Source organism: Medicago truncatula, chromosome 1 (genome assembly GCF_003473485.1).
Source record: "Medicago truncatula cultivar Jemalong A17 chromosome 1, MtrunA17r5.0-ANR, whole genome shotgun sequence".
Taxonomy (NCBI): Eukaryota; Viridiplantae; Streptophyta; class Magnoliopsida; order Fabales; family Fabaceae; genus Medicago; species Medicago truncatula.
In genome coordinates, this window is record NC_053042.1 from 9,587,688 (window position 1) to 9,609,661 (window position 21,974).

General features: G+C 33.0%; 2 protein-coding genes and 1 long non-coding RNA gene across 4 annotated transcripts; 2 read left to right on the forward strand and 1 right to left on the reverse strand.

Annotated features, from left to right (window-relative positions):
• Window positions 1-9,836: 9,836 nt before the first annotated feature.
• Window positions 9,837-10,648, forward strand: LOC120577932 (uncharacterized). The gene is made up of 4 exons (XM_039830001.1): window positions 9,837-10,047; window positions 10,151-10,247; window positions 10,341-10,468; window positions 10,560-10,648. Exons 1-4 carry the CDS (start codon window positions 9,837-9,839, stop codon window positions 10,646-10,648), a joined length of 525 nt encoding a protein of 174 aa, XP_039685935.1.
• Window positions 10,649-12,913: 2,265 nt separating this feature from the next.
• On the reverse strand, window positions 12,914-15,183 carry LOC25482357 (uncharacterized). 2 transcript variants are annotated; one of them, XR_003008008.2, is made up of 3 exons: window positions 14,870-15,183; window positions 14,637-14,793; window positions 12,914-13,882 (listed from the first exon to the last, which is right to left on the reverse strand). It is a non-coding gene; the product is annotated as an uncharacterized lncRNA (long non-coding RNA). The 2 variants fall into 2 exon arrangements; XR_003008009.2 differs by having other exon boundaries at window positions 12,915-13,882; window positions 14,696-14,793.
• Window positions 15,184-18,204: 3,021 nt separating this feature from the next.
• LOC25482358 (spermine synthase) lies at window positions 18,205-21,971 on the forward strand. The gene is made up of 10 exons (XM_013610908.3): window positions 18,205-18,523; window positions 18,634-18,669; window positions 19,252-19,328; window positions 19,412-19,534; window positions 19,867-19,971; window positions 20,066-20,138; window positions 20,262-20,333; window positions 20,794-20,986; window positions 21,125-21,254; window positions 21,351-21,971. The coding sequence occupies exons 1-10, from the start codon at window positions 18,310-18,312 to the stop codon at window positions 21,450-21,452; spliced, it is 1,125 nt and encodes a 374-aa protein (XP_013466362.1). The 5' UTR covers window positions 18,205-18,309; the 3' UTR covers window positions 21,453-21,971.
• Window positions 21,972-21,974: the final 3 nt, after the last annotated feature.

The following is a 21,974-nucleotide window of genomic DNA, read 5'->3' on the forward strand; positions in this document are numbered from 1 at the left end:
GGGTCTTGGACTCTGGGTGCTCTTATCACATCTGTCCAAGAAAGGAGTACTTTGAAACGTTAGAGCTGGAAGAAGGTGGAGTAGTTCGCCTTGGCAATAATAAGGCTTGTAAAATTCAAGGTATTGGCACTATCCGTCTCAAAATGTTTGATGATCGTGATTTCCTTTTGAAGGATATGAGGTATATTCCTGAACTTAGGAGAAATTTAATATCCATAAGCATGTTTGATGGTCTAGGCTATTGCACTAGAATTGAACGTGGTGTGATGAGGATTTCTCATGGTGCATTGGTTATATCTAAAGGGTCTAAAATACATGCTTTATATATTTTAGAAGGTTCCACCGTAATAGCTCATGCATCGGTTGCTAGTGTTGACACTCTGGATATAACTAAACTATGGCATTTGAGGTTAGGTCATGTCAGTGAGAGGGGTTTGGTTGAGCTAGCTAAACAAGGTTTGCTAGGGAATGAAAAATTGAACAAACTAGATTTCTGTGATAACTGCACATTAGGCAAACAACACAAGGTGAAGTTTGGAGTGGGTGTACATAAATCTAGTAGGCCTTTTGAGTATGTTCATTCGGATCTTTGGGGTCCAGCATCGGTCAAGACTCATGGGGGAGGTTCATATTTCATGTCTATCATTGATGATTATTCTAGAAGAGTATGGGTTTACATTCTGAAGAATAAAAGTGATGCCTTTGAAAAATTCAAAGAATGGGATATACTTATAGAAAATCAGATTGGAACTAAACTGAAAGTTTTGAGAACTGACAATGGCCTGGAGTTTGTTTCAGAGCAGTTTAATGAGTTTTGCAGGAAGAAAGGTATAAAGAGGCATAGAACCGTGGCATACACACCTCAACAGAATGGTCTTGCTGAAAAAATGAACATGACTTTGTTGGAGCGTGTGAGGTGTATGCTGTTGGGAGCTGGATTGTCCAAGAGTTTCTGGGGAGAGGCTGTTAGTACTGCAGCATATTTGATTAACAGATGTCCATCAACATGGATAGATCTCAAGACACCTATGGAGGTTTGGAGTGGGAGACCGGTAGACTACTCTAACTTGAAAGTTTTCGGAGCTTTAGTGTTTGCTCATGTCAGACAAGACAAACTTGATGCTAGAGCTGTGAAGTGTATTTTCATGGGTTATCTTGAAGGTGTGAAAGGTTATAGATTGTGGAAGATGGAACCTGGAGGATCAAAATTTATTATAAGCAGGGATGTTACTTTTGATGAGACCCGCATGGGGATGAAGTGCAAAGACCTGGATATAAGCTCGGAAACGGGGATAGAGAAAATTCAGTTTGAGGTGGAGCCTATCACTGATGAAAGGGAAGAGGAGGATCATACTCCAGTACCTGATGAGAGTGAAGGCCAAGAGATAGTTAATCCTGACTATCAGCTATCAAGAGATAGGACGAGGAGACAAATTAATCCACCTGATAGATACGGTTATGCTTTGAATGTGGCTGAAGAATTGCAAGACTCGAAACCAAAGAACTTCAGGGAAGCATTAGAAAGCAATGAAAACAATGACTGGCTGAAGGCAATGAATGAGGAAATGCTTTCATTGGAGAAGAACCAGACTTGGAAACTTGTTGCATTACCTAAGAATCAAAGGATAGTGGGAAGCAAGTGAGTGTTTAAGAAGAAAGAAGGTATACCAGGGGTCGAAGCACCAAGGTATAAGGCAAGACTTGTAGCAAAGGGTTTTACTCAGGTGGAAGGGATTGATTACAACGAAATCTTTTCACCGGTGGTAAAACATTGTTCTATAAGGGTACTTATGGCGATTGTTAATATGTATGATCTTGAGTTAGAACAGATGGATGTGAAGACCGCATTTCTACATGGAGAGTTGGAAGAAACTATCTATATGCAACAACCAGAAGGTTTTGTAGAAGACAATACAAAAGTGTGTTTGTTGAAGAAATCTTTGTATGGGTTGAAGCAAAGTCCAAGGCAGTGGTATCGTCGGTTTGATGAGTTCCTAGTAAAGGCTGGTTTTGTGAGAAGCAACTATGATAGTTGTGTTTACATGATGAGAAGGAATGAGAAAGTCATTCTCTATCTTCTCCTTTATGTAGATGATATTTTTATGGCAAGTTCTGACAGACAAGAGATTCAGAAGCTCAAGGAAAGATTGAATGATGAATTTGAGATGAAGGATCTTGGTAATGCAAAGAAGATACTTGGTATGGATATCATAAGGGACCGGAACAAAGGTGAGTTGTTCTTATCTCAGCAGGGGTACTTGAGGAAAGTGGTGGAGCGGTTCAGAATGAAAGATTCTAAAGTCGTTAGCACTCCTCTTGGTCACCACACAAAGCTATCTATAAAGCAGTGTCCTCAATCCGATGAAGAGAAAAGCAAGATGAAGGGTACTCCCTATACAAGTGGGGTTGGAAGCATCATGTATGGTATGGTTTGTAGTAGACCGGACTTATCCTACGCAATTAGTGTGATAAGTCGGTTTATGGCAAATCCGGGTCAAGTACACTGGCAAGCTTTGAAGTGGGTTCTGAGATATTTGAATGGATCCTTGAAAGGTGGTCTAAGGTATACAAGGTCACAACCAGGTAGGGATGCTTTGGAGGGATATGTGGATGCGGACTATGCAGGTAACGTAGACACTAGAAAATCTTTGTCAGGTTTTGTGTTTACATTGTTCGGTACAGCGGTAACTTGGAAGGCAAATCAACAATCAGTTGTAGCCCTTTCAACAACTCAAGCAGAGTACATAGCCCTTGTTGAAAGGGTCAAGGAAGCCATATGGTTGAAAGGTATGATTGGAAAATTGGGGATTAGTCAAGGGTGTGTGAAGATACATTGTGATAGCCAAAGTGCCATTCATTTGGCAAATCATCAAGTATATCATGAAAGAACAAAGCACATTGACATTCGTTTGCACTTTGTCAGAGACATGATTGAGACAAAGGAGATCATGGTAGAGAAAGTGGCATCAGAAGACAATCCAGCAGACATGTTCACCAAATCATTACCAAGATCAAGGTTCAAGCATTGCTTGGACTTGATAAACTTCATTGAATCATAGATGAAGGATTGGAGAGAGCAGCAAAGTGATTGATGGTTAAATTGGCATCATCACTGATTTGAAGTCAAGGTGGAGAATTGTGAGAGTTAACTTAAAATCAGAAATCTGGAGAATCGTGCCACGATGGAGAAGCATCGCGCCACGATTGTTGAAGCAAGATTCTTGGGAAGCTACTGGAAATTTTGTGCCACGATGGTCGCGCTGAAGATAAAATAAAAACGTATTTTCAGTTAGATTTGTTTCAGTTTTTTGAGGGTTTACTTTCCAATATAAATACAGCCTTGTATCAGATGATAAAAGTGTGTAGAAAAACAAGGTTTAGAAACCAACATACAAACTAGGGTTTATAGAGAATTTCTCTTGGTAACAACTCTAGGGTTGGGATTGTTTTGATTCACCTTGAACAAAGCACTATTAGGATTGAGTCTCTTGGTCACGGGAAGAGGCTGGGACTTGGGTAGAATTAGGTTTGAAGACTGATTCTTGAAACTCAATATCTCTTTGTAAAGAAACTCATATCATTATAGTGGAACGGAGAGCTGCTCTCTCCCCCAGACTAGGTCATCATTAGACCGAACTGGGTAAACAAATATCTTGTGTTCTTTCTCTCTCTCTCTCTTCCTTTTATCTCTTGCTGTTTTGTTTGGATTATTTGCTACCCGCTTGATTTGATTACTTGTTATTAATTTGCTCCACACATCAAGTTTTATTGGTGTGATTTTTCTCAACGAATTCACAACAATCAATTAATAAATCAAACAACTAATATGTTTTCACATTCATTAATTGACGTTGCAACACATTATATGTATAAAGTAATTGTAAACTGACACAATATATTAATTCTGTTTTTTTTTCATGACTTAAATATGTACCTTTAACTTGTCAACACCATTAATTCATTAACTCAAACAAGTTGAACTACCCAATCGCAGGGGCGGAGCCACCCCCCAGTTGCCCAGGCCCAGCTCCAACTTTCTTTGTAGCAAGCCCAGCCATTACTAGAACTTTTAGCTTTTCCTGCGGATTTTGGTGTAAATTTCACAGGAAACACATCTCCTGCAGATTTTGCCAAGGATTTAGGTTCCCAGGTGAGGTAATATCTTAGGATTTTAGGATCCTCCAGAAAGATATATCCATAGGAAATGTGAAATTATTCGCAGGAAGACAGTAACGTTTTGCGATAAATTTTTTGCCCATACTCTATAAAATTTCTGGCTCTGCCACTGCGCAACCACACAAACACTCAAAATACCTGATGGAATAAATATGGAGCAAATTCAGAGACAATCTGGTGATTCCTTTATTGCACAATAGAAAAACATTGAGGATCAAAATAAAGCAATTAAAATGCTAGAGACGAGTCCCCGTGAGCATAGCTCAGTTGGCAGGGACAATGCATTGTTATATGCAGGGGTCGGGGTTTGAACCCTGGACACCCCACTTATTCATCTTATAAGGTGAATTCTAGCCACTAGACTACCTGACAAAAAAAAAATGCTAGAGACGAAAATAACACAAGAATGATACTTGTCGGACTAGAGAAGAAATTAATTTAGACATTAGTAAAAAGTAACATAATCAAGTAACAACGATATATTGTTTCAAAAACAAAACAAAAAAGTAACAACGATATATTTAAGTTTAAATATGATAGACATAATATTTATTAATTCCCCTTTAAAAAAAAATTCACTTAGTTCTATCTCTTGTTTTCTATTGAATATCGGCTCAGTATCATATTCGTATTGTATCTTGTATCTGGGCTTTATAGGTGTGCGCGCACGTGTGTGTTTGTCTATTATGCACTAAAGTGTGTCTCTTCATTTTGACTAGTTATACATGTAGCCCCCCCAGTAATGTATTTTTTTTTTAAAATAAAATATATATATTTACAATTAATTTTTATTTTAACGTTTACTCCCTAAGTTTATTGTCCTCGTGAGCTTAGCTAAATTGATTTGAACAATACATAAAATATGCAAGGTTCGAGGTTCAAACCCCGACCACAAAAAAATACTCTCTCGTAATAAGCAAACAACAATTATAATAATATGATTAAGAGGGGTACCATTAGGTTTGTTGGCTCATGCTTCAAACATTTCAGAGTGATTGATGTATATACATGTAAAATATAACGTAGTAAGAACCGAGGTACACTTAATTTATTTTGGTTGAAAGTTAAAAAATCTACTTTTGTGTTTGGTACTCAGCAGTGGTGGTCTTGTCCTCTTATGTGTTTGGGTATAGGCTGATGTAACTCTGTTGGGTTGTTTGTTTTGGTGTAACTCTTGGTTCCTGTTTGTAGTCTCTATGGCACACCTTATGCTCTAGGGACTGCATTGTTATATAATTTCATTTTAGCTTTTTCAAAAAAAAAAGATACAATACAGCTGGGATACGTTAATAAAAAAATTATATAATTAAATGTACAATATAATTATAACCATTTTTTTAATATGCAAATATATTAATAAACAAAAGAAACTAGTCATATGCTCGTAGTACATCAACATAAATATAAATAATATTGACGATTAAGAGAGTGATGATTAGTCAATTACATACACAATATATCCCAAAAAGGACATCATAAGTGCTATACTATATCCAAAAGAAACATCGTTAGTGCTATACTATATCGATCCAAAAAAGAAGCACTATACTCAAAGTTAAGTTATTTTAGTTAACATTAATTAAGAAGTATTGGGGCAGGTATCTGTGCAGAATAATTATCGGATACTCTCCTAATACGTATCGGGAAGTATCAGATAATTATTTTTAAAAAAAAAATTAATCTTCAGATACTATCCCGATACGTATCGGGAAGTATCAAACAGGTATCGGTGCAAGATACACAAGGGATACAATACGTCATCCATTTTGAAATATTGGGACATTACAGGCGCACACGCACATATGCACAAACACAAACACATATAAACAACACAAGATAACACTATAAACTATTTTTTTTTTTTAGGGATATAAACTATTTTTTTTTTTTTAGGGATATAAACTATTTTTCTTAAAACTAACCAAGTCACAATCCCAAGAAACAATAAATTTATTCTTTTTGTTGAATTGGAATGACCTAAAAAGTAAATAAATTAAATTCTTCTAAGAAATCAGTCATTACAATATTTATTGTTGTTGTGAATTGATTCATAACTTGCTTTAATCAATTAACAAAAAGTAACAATTTTAATCTACGAGAAGTTGGTGAGTACATGCTTTATTAATTTAAAAAAATAAAAAAGATAAAACACAACTAATACATTATTAATTTTAAATTAAAATGATTTTTAATATTCGATCAATTACACAATTTATTTTCTTTGATTCTCATGAATCAATCATGACTCTTTGAGCCATACATTTCTATCACAAACAACACACATCAAGTTTATCAACAAACCACCAATATATCTTGAAAAGAATTCATATTTCCCTCATTATTCATGTATTAAATATGATGTTTTGAGTGATGAATGTCATGTGAGAATGAATATTATATATGTTAGAAATACAATTTGATTGTAAATTTTAACCATATTACAATTATGTATTATGTATCAAATAGATGGTATTTTTTAAAAATGATCACATACAATTTTGCAACATTTCTTCAAAAAAAAAATAAATTTGTAACTTACTATTATTTTATGAACAAATTATAAAGTATATTAACTATCAATTTGGAATTAGATGAAAAACATTTAAGTTGATTATTTTTTTGTCTTTAATTTATATGCATCCATTCTTTTGTATTTTCTCATTTTATTTCCTTTATTGTTTGTGCACACATGCATAAAATAAAAGATATTTTTACAAATAAACCAGTACAAAAAATTGTTACCCCTCTATCTATCAACATAAACCATTATAAAAAAATATAGCGTTCTTCTAAATATTTATACACATTATATGTATCTCTTATTCCTAAACAAAGTTTGGTTGCCCTAATTTTAACCTAATATTTTAACCTAATATTTTAGCAACTTTTCCCTCCTTCAAAACCTAACCATATTTCCTAATTCCCCTCCTCGAAACCCTAACCATGATTTCCTAACTTCACTCCCCCTAAAACCTATCTAATTGATTTCCATAAACCATATCTCCTAACTCCCCTCCTCCAAACCCTCACCAATATATTTAAATCCTTTCTCCTAAACCGAAATCTATTTCTAAAACCATACCTTTCTCTTAAACCGAAATTTCTTAATCAACATGGCTTCCAGAAACATTCAAACTTTGTTGTCATACCACTACCTCACTGGTAACCATATCTTCATTCCACTCTGGTTTAAACTAAATATATAGATTTTTGCTCTTATTCCTCGCTGTTTGAAAGTATAAATCATTCTTTCAATCCCTTTCAATCTTTTGTAGGTCCGTTGGTGAAAAACTCTTTTTCCGATCTTGACAAAGCAATCAACAAGCTCAGACTGAAATACAGATCATATATCGTTGAATATGACATTGATGTTGTATGTGTTTTTTTGCGAAATATACCTATTCTTAATTATTTGCATTCTATTTTATCAATGTTTGTGATGTTTTTGTTTGTTATTTTTTTAGGGTGCAGTATGCTTGCCAAACATGTTTGGCGGTGATTTCGGAGATCAAATTGGGCGCTATGCAATATTGACTGATCCTAAGTCCAACAAGGTGTGAAGATCAGAGGGGATGCTCCGATGGTTGGGTCACATGATACCATCTACCTTGATGTTATTTACAATTAGTCCATGTTTAGATAAATTGTGCAAGACCTTTTCAATTTGAATTTTAAGTTTTAGTTTCTTAAAGTTTTGGAAGCATCTATTTTTTTTGTCTTTGAATTTAGCAAATGTCCCTTGAATTTCATAAATAATTTAGCCTTGCTTGCTTTGCTTTTTGATTTATATATTTGTGTTTGTTTTTGTGTTGCTGAATCAATTTAGTAGCATGGTTGTGTTACTGAAGCATTTTAGTAACATGGCTTTTAGTAACATTATTAGTAACAATTACTAGAATCAATTTAGTAGCATAGTTGTGTAACGTCTCCTCTTAACATTATTACTAACAATTACTAATCCAAATCTATAAAATATATTTTGGGTGGAAACAAACTAAAATCCTAATCCTAATTTCTCTCAATCAAGTAACTAAGAGATTTCATCCACATCTCTAAACTAACTTTTTGGTGGAAAGAAACTAAAATCCTTATTTCTCTCATTCAAATAATTAGGGAATTTCATCCACATCTCTAAAATATGTTTTGGGTGGAAACAAACTAAAATCCTAATCCTAATTTCTCTCATTCAAGTAACTAAGAGATTTCATCCACATCTCTAAACTAACTTTTTGGTGGAAAGAAACTAAAATCCTTATTTCTCTCATTCAAATAATTAGGGAATTTCATCCACATCTCTAAAATATGTTTTGGGTGGAAACAAACTAAAATCCTAATCCTAATTTCTCTCATTCAAGTAACTAAGAGATTTCATCCACATCTCTAAACTAAGTTTTTGGTAGAAACAAACTAAAATCCTTATTTCTCTCATTTAAATAATTAGGGGATTTCATCCACATCTTTAAAATATGTTTTGGGTGGAAACAAACTAAAAATCATAATTCCTCTCATTCAAGTAACTACTAAAGATTTCATCCACATCTCTAAAATATGTTTTGGATGGAAACAAACTAAAAATCCTAATTCCTCTCATTCAAGTAACTACTAAAGATTTCATCCACATCTCTAAAATATGTTTTGGGTGGAAACAAACTTAAATCCTAATCCTAATTTCTCTCATTCAAGTAACTAAGAGATTTCATCTACATCTCTAATCTAACTTTTTGGTGGAAACAAACTAAAATCCTTATTTCTCTCATTCAAATAAGTAGGGGATTTCATCCACATCTCTAAAATATGTTTTCGGTGGAAACAAACTAAAAATCCTAATTCTTCTCATTCAAGTAACTAAGAGATTTCATCCACATCTCTAAAGTAACTTTTTGGTGGAAACAAACGAAAATCCTTATTTCTCTCATTCAAATAAGTAGGGGATTTCATCCACATATCTAAAATATGTTTTGGGTGGAAACAAACTAAAAATCATAATTCATCTCATTCAAGTAACTATTACACATTTCATCCACATCTCTAAAATATGTTTTGGCGAATCAACTATGGTAATTCTTAAGTAAAAAAAAAATGTAAATTCTTAATTAAAACAAAGTGCCCCATCAACAATATTAATTTCATTTTATTCATATTAATCTTTATCCTAAAATGTTGGCCACTTCCTAATTTTGTTCCACTATTTTGTGCTTATCCTGATAGCTAATACTCTTTATTGCTCAACCGACATATCCTACTCACACATATTCCACCTTTTTCCTATAAATATATCATAACCTATTAGCCAAACCATCTCAATCTAAATAAGCATCCTCTTTCTTGGAAAGGAAAAAACAAGCCAATGATGTCTGCCAAATACACTCCAATCTCAGCTGTTTCTGGAGGAAGAAAGAATCTCAAGATGTGTGTGCGAGTTGCTCACATTTGGTTGATTCGAGAAAAGAAGGTCCCCACTAGCATCATTTTCATGAACATGTTACTGGTCGATGAAAAGGTTTCTGCATGTTTGCACTCTTAACTTTAAAATTAAAGTAATGTCATTTTTGTTTTTTAGTTATGTAATTTAACCAGCTGTTTAATGTTGTTGTTGTCGTCAACAGGGTGGACGTATTCACGCCACAGCTAGAAAAGATTTGGTGGCAAAGTTCAGGTCCATGGTTCAAGAAGGGGGTACATATCAGCTTGAAAATGCAATTGTAGATTTTAATGAAAGTCCTTATAAGGTAACTTCACACAAACATAAGCTTAGTATGATGCACAATTCAACTTTTACCAAAGTACACTTGCCTGCTATCCCTATGAACGTTTTTGAGTTCAAGCCATTCAATGAAATTCTCTCTTCAACTGTCGAGGAAGTATCTACGGGTAGGACTTGAATTCTGAATGTGTGTTGTACATTATTTCTACCTATAAGCATTCGTTTAGGAATTTCATACATTTGGTTTTGCTTTTGTATACGTAATTTCAGATGTTATTGGTCATGTAATTGAAAGAGGTGATATAAGGGAAACTGAAAAGGACAGAAGGAAAAGCAGGGTTATTGATCTCACTTTAGAAGATCTTGAGTAAGATTTGTCTCTTTCTTTGTACCTGGTTGTAATATAATTTTAATATACCTTATGTTTCTGAATTGATATTTTGGTAATATTTTATTACAGAAACAACCGCTTGCATTGCTCTCTTTGGGGTGAACATGGCGACAAAATTGTGACCTTTTTTGGCAACCATGACAACGACACACCTACTATATTGATATTGCAGTTTTGCAAGACACGCGTGTATTTAGGTATGTCGTGTTTTAAGTTTTTGCTTTCTGCTGATATCAACAATGAAATGGGAAATTATGTTCACTTGCTGTTGATTTTTAAAAAAATTAGGTGCTATGGGAGTTGTTAATGCCTTTAATGGGACTAAGCTGATACTTAATGGCGATTTGCCTGATGTCGCTGCGTACATGACACGGTAACCATTTATATTTTCATATGCTTTAGAATAAAGACAAGTTTTTTTGGTCATAATTAAGTTGTCTGGAGGTCTCACCACTCTTCTATTAACATTGGTGCCATTTTATTAGAATGAAAAATGCATCAATACAGTTCACCCGAAGTGTCAGCCAAATTTCAACGAACAGCTCCGCGTCTTTATCAGATGACTTGCTCAACACTAACCGAATGACAATTGAAAGCATGATTGAGTCAACTGAGGTAGCTATCTATTTATTGAAATTTTTAGATGTCGTTTTGGATTCATCTTTGTTATTTTTCACATGGACAGTTGTACATTGCAATATCACAGGTTACTTCGAGGGGTGGTTTAAAGATATTGATTAATGACGACGACGGCGATGATACCGATGTTGCATCAAGTGTGGTCTACAGAGAAGTTTTCCGTAATGTGTAGGACTTTTTTGGGTACTATTCATTTTCTTACTTATTGAAAGTATTTGCATGTCAACGAACTTCAGTTATAGGAACTACGTACTAGAATTATGGAACAATAACAAAGTCTATGGTAATTGTCATTTTGCTTTGATTCACGACAATTTTTACATTCAAGCAAACTACAGTGTCTTATTTTTTCAGTGAGTATTAATTTTTTTAAATGACACGTGCGTTAGCACGGGTCAATGGTCTAGTTTTTTTAAAACGATATCCCCTTTATGTTTAGGGCCCTACATAATCATCTATCCCAACCCAACCATGTTCATAGGCACCACTAACATCAATGAGACTATTAAGCGCAAAAAAGAGGAACATAGTAAGACACTGACCTTAGTTACTACTCTTTAATGATCCCAAATTTAAAAAATGTTATTTAAAAAAGTCAAATATTATAAATTTCAATGCACTAATTTTACAAATTTTCATAAAAATTTATTATTAAAGGTGCTTAAAGAGTGTCTGGGAATACTCGTTAACATTTCCCTTCAAATAAATATGTACATTTCAACTTATTTCTCGACCAATGTTACGTTTCACATAAGCTTTCTGACACATTCTATTAGTTATTTTTTAGTTGGATATTTTTGTAGTATTTTGAACAATTTATGACTTTTAGTGTATCTGAAAAAATGTTATAGTATTTTTGAAAAGAACATAGTACTTAAAATGTATTGTATTTGGTGTGATATATTTAATTTATTGTATATATAAAAAATATTGTGTGGTTTATATATATATATATATATATATATATATATATATATATATATATATATATATATATTAAAAATAAAGAGTAAGCATAATTGGAGAAGGTTGCATCATGTAACATGTTGGCACTTCAATATATCATTAATCATATACAATCTCTCCAAAGATAGTATTAATATGAAAAAGCAAAAACAAAGGGTGGGGGACATAAATCGAACCCATCAAAACGAGATTAACGAAAACGATAAGAAGATAAATTAATTCTATATCTAAAGAAACATTCTGTAAAACAAGTCAAACCTAAAGTTGATTTACCCAAACTCCTAAACCTAAGGATATTGATAAATGTGAGGCTTGCCTTGAGTTACATGAAGAGATTGTCCACCTAAAAAGTAAAATAGAACAAGCCTCCGGTGTTCTTATGGCCTCTACTAAACGTTCAAAAAGTGATGATTTATGTTGGAGATTGATATTTTTCTGGTTTAATAATTAATTGTGTTGTTATTTTCTGTCAAAATTAATGTGTTGCTTGTTTAAGTTTAAGTGTCATAATTAGATTGTTGCTTATTTGGTAAGTAAGAGTCCTAGGTAATGATGTCTATGGTTCTTAGGTAATGATGACTAGTGTTTAGAGTAGATTTAGTGTAGATTTTATGTTTAGTCTTACAAGCAAGTTTATGGCTTGACTCTATATATTTGTAGTGTATGTTTAAGTTTAATGTATCAAAGTATCTTAGCTTTTAGTACTTTGTTCACAAAACATTGTTGTCTTCTCTAACTTTTTGGTTTTTTTCTTCTTTCTTCTCCACCATTTTTTAATCTTAATTTTCTGTCTTAACTTATTGCTTCTGCTGCCTTTCCAAATGCTAACAATTTACATTACAAAAATTTACCTAAAATGTTATAAGAGTGCTTTGTAACCACAAGAAGAAAATAGTATCTATATAATGGTTGTTCAAGGCCCATGACGTTCATCGACTTCAAAAGAAAAGAATGTGGTATTGTCTCTTGTGGTGATATTAATCAATGTAAAATTCTGAGTAGAGGTGTTGTTGGAAATCCTTCCACATCTAGCAGAAAAAATGTTATGCTTGTTGAAGGGCTTAAATACAATCTTCTAAGCATTAGGCATTTTTAATGTATTTGTATTGATTGTTGATTTGTTCTAAAAGATTAAATATTTAAATTCTCAATTCACCTTTGAATCATATTTGATATTCATTGTCTTAGTTTTTTATCATCATCAAACACAGATTCAATAGTCATACTCTTTTTAATCCATGTATTCCTAAAAAAAATTGAAAAACGAAAAACGCTATTCATCCCATCCTCTAGCGAACTTCCTCAGTCCCACTTTTGCCTTTCCTATTTGGACACTCGGTTATAAAATGCCCCAGCTGCTTTCATGCATAACATATCCTTGACCCCTTCATTTATTGACATGTTCCCTTGCTTAAGTTCCAGAAATTCTTGCTCTTTCTTAATCTTGAAAGACTTCGGAAGGTACTTCTCCATTATTGCTTTCTTAAAACTAGCCCAATTGATTTCTACATCATTGACCGTCATACGACGTTGAGCACCTTCCCACCAATCTTATGTTGCGCCTCTAAATCAATTGGTAGCATCCATGACATTATCTGCTTATGAGCATTCAGCCAATCGGAAAATTTTCTCCATCTGCTTGATCCACCTTTTTGCTTCTTGTGGATCAACTTCCCCATTGAACTCCGAGGGATGATTCTTATCATACTATCTGAATGTTGTATTCGGCTGAAAGGATTGGCCTTTTTGCATCATATTAGCCCATTGTCCCTGAGACTGAGCATGTTGATTAATCTTCCATTGTATTTGTATCATCTGCATGATCTTTTGATGCTGCAAGGCCTACTGAGCTTGTTGTTCCTAATATTGTTGCTGCATCAGTTGTTGTTGATGCAATATTTATGCTCACATATTAACATTAGGATTCTCTTCTTCTTCGTGAGCTTGATTCCTTCTAGGCCTTCCAAGTCCCCTTGGGTTTTCGGAATTGGTTCATACTCAAAGCACTAGAAACAATGTCATAAAATAGATAATATCAAAACTTATCAATCAAAAAGAATTAAGAAAAATACATTCAAGTCATATGCTTCAAGGTAAGGTTCACACACATCTTATTTGCAATAAAATAGTTTTAAGTCAATAATCAATCACATGTGCACAAGAGACTCAATACAATTATGCGTGAGATGCATGCTCTTATAACTATATGATCCGGATATAATTCCCGCCGCTAAGGCATCCACACAAAATATAACTGCAATTCCCACCACTAAGGCATCTATATAGAATATAATTGCAATTCCCGCCACTAAGGCATCTATATAGAATATAATTGCTTGCAATTCCCGCCACTAAGGCACCACACAAATGCATATGCCATGCATGATCATGAAAATGTAGACTAAAACCCGCCACTAAGGCACCACACAGAATATAATTATAACCCGCCGCTAAGACAATTACAATCAAATATAACGCATGGTCAAACACGCAACCAAAAGTCCATCATTTCACAAACTCACATTTTCATCTTTCTCTTTTCTTTAATTCATAAAAAAAAACGTAACACTTCTTTTCCAACACCACAAAAAAAAAAAACATATACGCATAGCAACATGAAATAAATGTCATTCTACATAACATTATCATACAAACATCATATAAAATATAATTAAACTAATAACTTTTATAAAAGGTTAAATTTTACAATATAAATTTATATTTTACTTGTTTTTCTTCTCAACAGACAAGAATCTATACCTCTAATTCATAACATCATCCTAGTACTCAGTATGGACGTATGAGGTAAAAGCCCTTACTTGATACGCTTTATTTATTAATGAGGCTTCTAGTTCCACGCATCTTAATGAGGCTTCTGGTTCCACAAAAGAGCTTGCAAGAGAGAAAGGACTCAAAACTTCAAATAGGAACCCAAGTATTAGAGAGAAAGTGGAGACAAGAGGAATAAGTGACAAATGATGGAAAGGTCTTACCTTGGTTCTACACGAAAATTGAAGGACAACAAGACTTGGAATTTATTTTCCATGAACAAATGAATCATTGTGAGAATTTCATAATGTAACCGTGTAGGTTGATGTAATCGTGTAGCAGAAATAAAAAGAGTAGAGCTAAAAAGGAAATTTGGCGTTTTTCTATTTCTTTGGTCTAGTAACGTGCTTGTGATGGTTTATTTGATATCAGGAAAGAAATATGCACGTTGATTGGTAGTGGATGCAAATGAATTGCAGAAACAAAATCTCTAATTAATTCTATTATACCCACAATAAAAGGAAATGGGGCTCTTATCTATTTCCTAACGCAATCAAGGCCACTAACCGAGTAATTGGGAGATAGTTGCAAAGTCTATGGCTTGACAATTAGGCCACTAAAAGAACGTGGATGACCATGTCAAAATAGAGAACCACAAAATAAAATAATTAATATAATATAAATTATTAACTCTAAAATAGATTATAAATAAAAATGCAGCATAAATTATTTGAATAAAAATAAATCATGTAAGGAATGATTATCCTATTTTTGTCACACCAAATTGATTATTAAAAATGAACTATATGAAAGAAAATCTAATTAATAACCAAACGTAAGGAATGTCAAGATTTTGTAAAAAATTTCGCACATAAAATAAATTGTTGACCAACTAAGTGACAAGTCAAGAAAATCATTTAAAATTACATATATAAAATATTGGGATGTTACAGATACCAAATTGTATCGCTCATACTAAATTTATCTAAAATATTTAGATGAACGCCAAAATTAGTATTTGGCGAATACATAAGTAAATCATATCTGAATACATAAGTACTACTCACGAGTACAATAAATACACAACAACTAACATATACAGTATTAGTACAAGACAATGTAAATACAAAGCTATCCAGCTTCCTTCTGTTTACCCTTATCACAAACAACCTACGTATCTGAAAAAGAATAAAAAGAATTGGGGTGTGACACAATGTCTCAGTGAATCTCACCTAACCTATGATGATAGTGACCAGGGGAAAACTAAGATCATATTATCATGTTCATTGATTTTATGGAATGGCCGGGTGGAGCAGTTCCGGAACATCCCTAATAAAAATATCCGACTAAAATTCCTATATAAATCAGGTTTGAGTCGGAAGTCCTCTTATTGTCATGTGGGCTATCCTATCGGAAAGTATCCCATCCATCTGATCGTGGGACCACTAGGTACACAACTTACTTGCATAATACAATTTCACCCAGGTCAGTCCATGATTTACCAGTCATATATCATCCTTGTTATATCTCTCTAGTTAATGTATGTCATTATACTTGCACTCACATCAGAAATCATGGCAATCGGTTACATGAATATACATGGGCGGATCTACATAGTGGCTATGTAGGGCTAAAGCCCCACATGCGTTTTCCTTTTTTATTTTATTTTAATAATAGTAATAATACAAAGTGTTTTATACTTGAGTCCTGTAGAGTCATTTGTAACTTTTGACGTGAAAAAATTATTGAGAATGATTGAGTTTTATCCAAATAATTTTATAGAAGTGTTGGAAGTGGCGTTATGCCATCAACTTAAGAATTATGTTACAAATGTTCGATCTGATCCAAAATTTGCTAAGTTGAAGGGGCTTCCAGATCTTTGTGGAAACAAATAAGTGCAACACATTTGTTTTGGTTTATAAACTTTTGAAGTTGGTTTTGCTCTTGCCGATAGCAACTGCAAGTGTTAAACGTGTTTTTTCAGCTATGAAAATTGTGAAGAGTAACCTATGTAACAAAATGGATGATCAATGACTAAATGACCGTATCGTAACTTATATAAAAAGATATGATCTTTTAACAATAAGCAATGATATTATTTTAGCTCATTTTCAACAAATGGATAAGAGATGATTTTCATTGTAATGTATTGTATCAAACGATGTTATTTCATATTTTTAATATAGTTTGCATTATATTGTTCAAAAAAAATATAGTTTGCATTATTGTTTCTTTGAAATTTTAATCTCACATATACTAAAAGTCTGGATCCGCCCCTGTGAATATAAAATAGGTTTTTGGCCAAAAAGTACACATCGTAACGGGTTATCCTAGGGAGTGTAACCGGTTACATGATGCCACTTCCTAGTGTGCAACCGGTTGCACACTTAGTGTAATCGGTTATCAGTGCTAAAAACACAGTTTTTCGAGGCATGGCAGTTGTAGTAACCGATTTCATAGCTTAAAAATATATTCTAGCAGAAAGTGCAAGCACAAACACATACATTAACTTAATGGGGAAATCCTAACATGGATAAAATCATACTATCAGTTATCTTATTATGTCACCCAACACGTACTCATAAATTTCATTGGTGTTTCTCTTATGTTATTGTTTGGTGCCGTTTGATTCAGTTAGTAAAATAAAAACCACAAACCAAACCTGAGTCAAAAAATGACCAAAATACATCTAAATTATATACGATTTTCTACGATTTTGGTTTGAGTTTGTTTGAAGTTTTTTTATTGAGTTGATTAAGTTCTGAACGCCCCTAATTATCCCCTACTCGTGTTGTTCTCTTTAGTTGTTTTTCTTAAAAAAAAATAACGTAAGTTACATAGTTTTATGATGGCATTTGTGCACATTCTTTCAACTGTTGGGTTTATTTTCCTTTTCTAAGTTTGAAGACCATAGTTTTTGTTTTGATAAGCACGCCGTTGTAGTTACACGCAAGTTTGCACGAGTTGACCTTCACAAAGCACAAAATATTATTTTTTTTGGAGTTGAAGCAAATAGGTTATTCTGGGATCACACAAAATCCGATATTATTTTGCTTAAATTGGGGAGAAAGAAACTAAATGCAATTATTTTCACTATGTTTTTTCTTTGCAAAAGTGATTATTTTTTTATGGCATTATTTTTACGATATATTGTGTAGCTATTTTGTATTTTTATGAGGGTTTTTGGGTTTTTATTTCCTTAAAAAAACATTAGGGTTTTATTTTTTTTTGAGAGGAAACATTAGGGTTTTTATTTTTAATATTTTTGACTATTTATTTATGGTTAATGAAAATCAATTTAGTCCATTACCTCAGGAGACATCATATCATGTGTGTATATAAAGTTGACTTTGACAATGCAGAACTTTATTTATTTCGATAAAATATAATATAATTTTAAAGTCAATCTTTTCCTTTCATAAAAAAGGAAGTCAATCTTTTTCCGCATGGAAAATCAAAATATGAGATTTCCTTATAAATAAATAATCTATAACTAGGACTATATATAGGAAAGGATTTCATGTGATATGTGAATTATATTTGTAATTGAAATTCCTGGTATGATTTATGTCATTTGGACTTCATATTTTAATCTTAGTACTATTATCATTGCTTTACATACTATAATTCCTTCTTTGAGGCTAGAGTTGGAAGAAAAAAATTAATGGAATGCCCTAGCCAGAAAATTATGGACAATATCTCGGAAAAACGGTGTAGCGGACTTGAGGTCGGAATAGGAAGTAACATGAATTATGAAGATATAGAGAAGAAAATTCCTTCTTGTTGCTTGAAGGCTAAAGTTTCAGTCCCTAAACTTGAGGGAAAGTGTCATTCTACTGTCGTTTCTGGATGGTTCTCACAGTCTCAATCATCCTCTGGTCATCATCAACCATGCTATTTGATTTTTTTTTTTTTTTTTAATTCTTAAGATTTTTCCATCACCACTAAGAAAATATTATCACTAAATTTCTATCATTTTTTAAAACAGGTGAAGTTGTTTATTTCAACAATCCAATGTGGCCAGGTTTGTCCATTTGCATAATAAATGCTTATACTTGTATCTTAAGTGACCATTGAATTGTTTTAGAGAATGTAGAATGGGAATATAAATTAAAGTATAAGATTGAATTGTTTGTAATAATTTTTGGCTAAGGAGGGTGGAGATGCACTATATGGAATCTATGTTGTGTTCAATCACATCTAGACTGTCCGATGATCTTGTTTGGATATTGGTTGATATTTTGAGCTCGTATTTTAAATTTTTCTAACAATTAAAATGCGCACTGATTTCTAGATTGTCTAATTTGGATCAATTGTTCAGATGAATGTGTGGAGTCACATTGAGCACAACCCAAATCTATATTATATTTGTACGCGTAGATGTTTGGCATCATAGTGAGTTTGATAAACAATAGATTTGTTGAACCTACAAAGTGTAGCTTTTGCGAATTCACAGTGGTTCATGTTATTTTTCTTAACTCACCGGATATCAACATTTTTGAGAAATAAATATTTTTCTTACAACTAAAATTTGGACAATTTTTTCTTTCTCTATTACTAAAATTTTGTGTACTGTTAGTTTTGATGGTTTTGTTTCTATCATTAGGAGAAGCACATTCAATTAAAGTAGAAAAAAAATTGTACGAGGAAAAATCAAATTTCCAAGAGGTTTTGGTTTTTGAGGTATAACATCTTCATCTTACTTGGTACACAAGATTTCTTTTTCTTAATATAATTAATTAACACCAATTGTTTTGGTTTTGTAGTCATTAACATATGGGAAAGTGCTTGTACTTGATGGAATTGTTCAGTTGACTGAGAAGGATGAATGTGCTTACCAAGAGATGATAACTCATCTCCCTCTTTGTTCAATTCAGTCCCCCAAAACAGTTATGTTATTTTTGTTTTATCTTATCAACGTGACGGAATTCGATTCCATGCAGTCGCGGATATCCATTGTTAATCAATCCAAACCGTTTGATTTTGATCAGACGACTCACAAACATGCAAATTTTAATTTTAATTTTAATTTTAAATTTGATTTTCCAAGTTGGTAAGAGCTTGATTTTGTAATCTCAAGGTATAGAGTTCAATTCTCTCTGGACCGTCGTCGTAAAATAGTCATTAGTATCACTTTAATTAATAATAGTGTTATTTGTTATTGCACATTTTTCCTTCATTTTTATACATATGCTAAATGGTTTTAATGATGTTAATCCAGGTTTTAGTTGTTGGTGGTGGAGATGGTGGAGTTCTAAGGGAAGTATGCCGCCACAGTTCTGTAACTCATGTTGATATTTGTGAGATAGATAAAATGGTTATTGATGTAAGTTATGGAAGAAAAAAAAATGTTATTTTTTCCAAATCATAGAAATTATTTTCTAAATGTGAAAAACTCATTGCCATTGATCATTCATTAGGTTTCTAAGAAGTACTTTCCAGAGTTAGCTGTTGGATTTGAAGATCCTAGAGTACACCTGCATGTTGGTGATGGTATCTATTCCTACTTGCTATTGTCAATATTTGAGTTTTCTTACTAAAAAAGTTATTTGATTTTTCAATTCTATGTCTTATATTATAAATATTTTGATGTTGTTTCTGTTCAAATTTGTTCAGCTGTTGAATTTCTTAGATTCACTCCTGAAGGAAAGTATGATGCTATAATTGTTGATTCCTCTGATCCAGTTGGTATGTCATTGTCATTTTATTATCATTGTTTATATCAAAGAAATATTATATCCTAAGGTGATAATTTAGTTTCTTATGTTTGATGAATGATTAGTTATATACATTAAGCACAATTTTGCTTTGGATTTCATCAAAAGCTATAATATCCTAAAGTTTCCTCATACTTATTTTTGGGCTACATTTCTCTTTTAAATCATCAACTAAAATGAAAAATTAAAGTAGTATTTTAAAATAACAAAGGATCAAAATGACTTATAACCTACGTAGCACCGACACTTTACATTAAAGGTGTATTTGGTGTCTGACACGTTTCAGTGTCGGAAACCATAGCAAATTATTCTATTTTCTCAAATTATTTTCGTAGTCAACGTGTCTATATTCTATGTTTGTGTCAATGCTACATAAGCAAGAATCTTTTTTTGGTAAAAATCTCTTATTATCTCTTTCTTTGGTGGTTTAGGTCCTGCTCAGGAACTTGTAGAGAAACCATTTTTTGTGACATTAGCAAAAGCATTAAGACCTGGTGGAGTGCTATGTAATATGGCAGAAAGTATGTGGCTTCATACTCATCTTATTCAGGACATGATCTCCATTTGTCAACAAACATTTGCTTCTGTACGTTATGCATGGACAACTGTTCCAACATATCCAAGGTATCATTGTTCAGCTCATGTTATGTTACTTTGATACATATACCATCTCTATCCCTAATGTATACACCCCTTTCAAATTACTAGATACATTTATTAATGATTGCGTCTTATTTGTTTTCTTCCTTGTTTGGCATGCAGTGGTGTGATAGGCTTTATCTTATGCTCAAAAGAGGGGCCACCAGTTGATTTTGTAAATCCCATCAATCCTATTGAAATATTTGAAGGCACTGCTAAGTACACAAGAGAACTTAGATTCTATAACTCAGAGGTTAGTGAATATATATGGTCCAAAATGTTGCTTCTACAAATTCATTTTCTTTCCAAATAAATAAAAAAGAGTAATGTATTGTGTTTCTTTCTGCAGATGCACAAAGCTGCATTTGCTTTACCAGCATTTTTGAAGAGGGAGGTAAAACTGCTGCGTGACACTGCATCTATAGCACATACCAATAGCAATGGATGTTAATTTGCATTATTTTTCAAGGCCCTCAATTACCAGCTTCTTGTCACAGGAATAGTTATTCCGAGTATTTTTATACGGCGTCTACAAACGATATGTTAGAATTGTAATAACCCTACTCATTTCTGTTACTTTCATGGATATATAATAGTTGGGAATGCAATAATGCCCATAAGAATGTAGTTGGAACTAAAACATTTCATATATGCTTTTCTAAGTTTTCAATCTCGAATCAGGGGAATGAATAGCTCAACTGATTTGAACTAAGAGTTTTATAGGTTCAAACTTGGCAAAGGTGAAAAGTATTAACCTAGCAACTAATTACTTCAAAAAAAAATCACAGAAGTTTTCAATCCCATACATACATGTAACTACGGGATATGAATGTTAAAACTCATCTTGCGCCTATAGGAGTTGACAGTGGTTATAAAAACTTGAGGATTAACCCTCATTGTTCCTATGATTGAGATTGATTCCCAGAGTGTTGGGCAACAAACAAACATGATTCTAGCGTGAAGGAAAAAATGA

What these genes read in the sequence shown, in the direction of transcription:
- LOC120577932 (XM_039830001.1), top strand. Translation starts at nt 9,837, where the DNA reads ATGGTTCAAGAAGGGGGTACATATCAGCTTGAAAATGCAATTGTAGAT. An exon ending in CTCACTTTAGAAGATCTTGA is followed by an intron (nt 10,248 to 10,340) that starts GTAAGATTTGTC and finishes ATTTTATTACAG; the next exon opens with AAACAACCGCTTGCATTGCT. An exon ending in CAAGACACGCGTGTATTTAG is followed by an intron (nt 10,469 to 10,559) that starts GTATGTCGTGTT and finishes TAAAAAAATTAG; the next exon opens with GTGCTATGGGAGTTGTTAAT.
- LOC25482358 (XM_013610908.3), top strand. Translation starts at nt 18,310, where the DNA reads ATGGAATGCCCTAGCCAGAAAATTATGGACAATATCTCGGAAAAACGG. An exon ending in TAGATAAAATGGTTATTGAT is followed by an intron (nt 19,972 to 20,065) that starts GTAAGTTATGGA and finishes ATCATTCATTAG; the next exon opens with GTTTCTAAGAAGTACTTTCC. An exon ending in TTAGATTCTATAACTCAGAG is followed by an intron (nt 21,255 to 21,350) that starts GTTAGTGAATAT and finishes TTCTTTCTGCAG; the next exon opens with ATGCACAAAGCTGCATTTGC.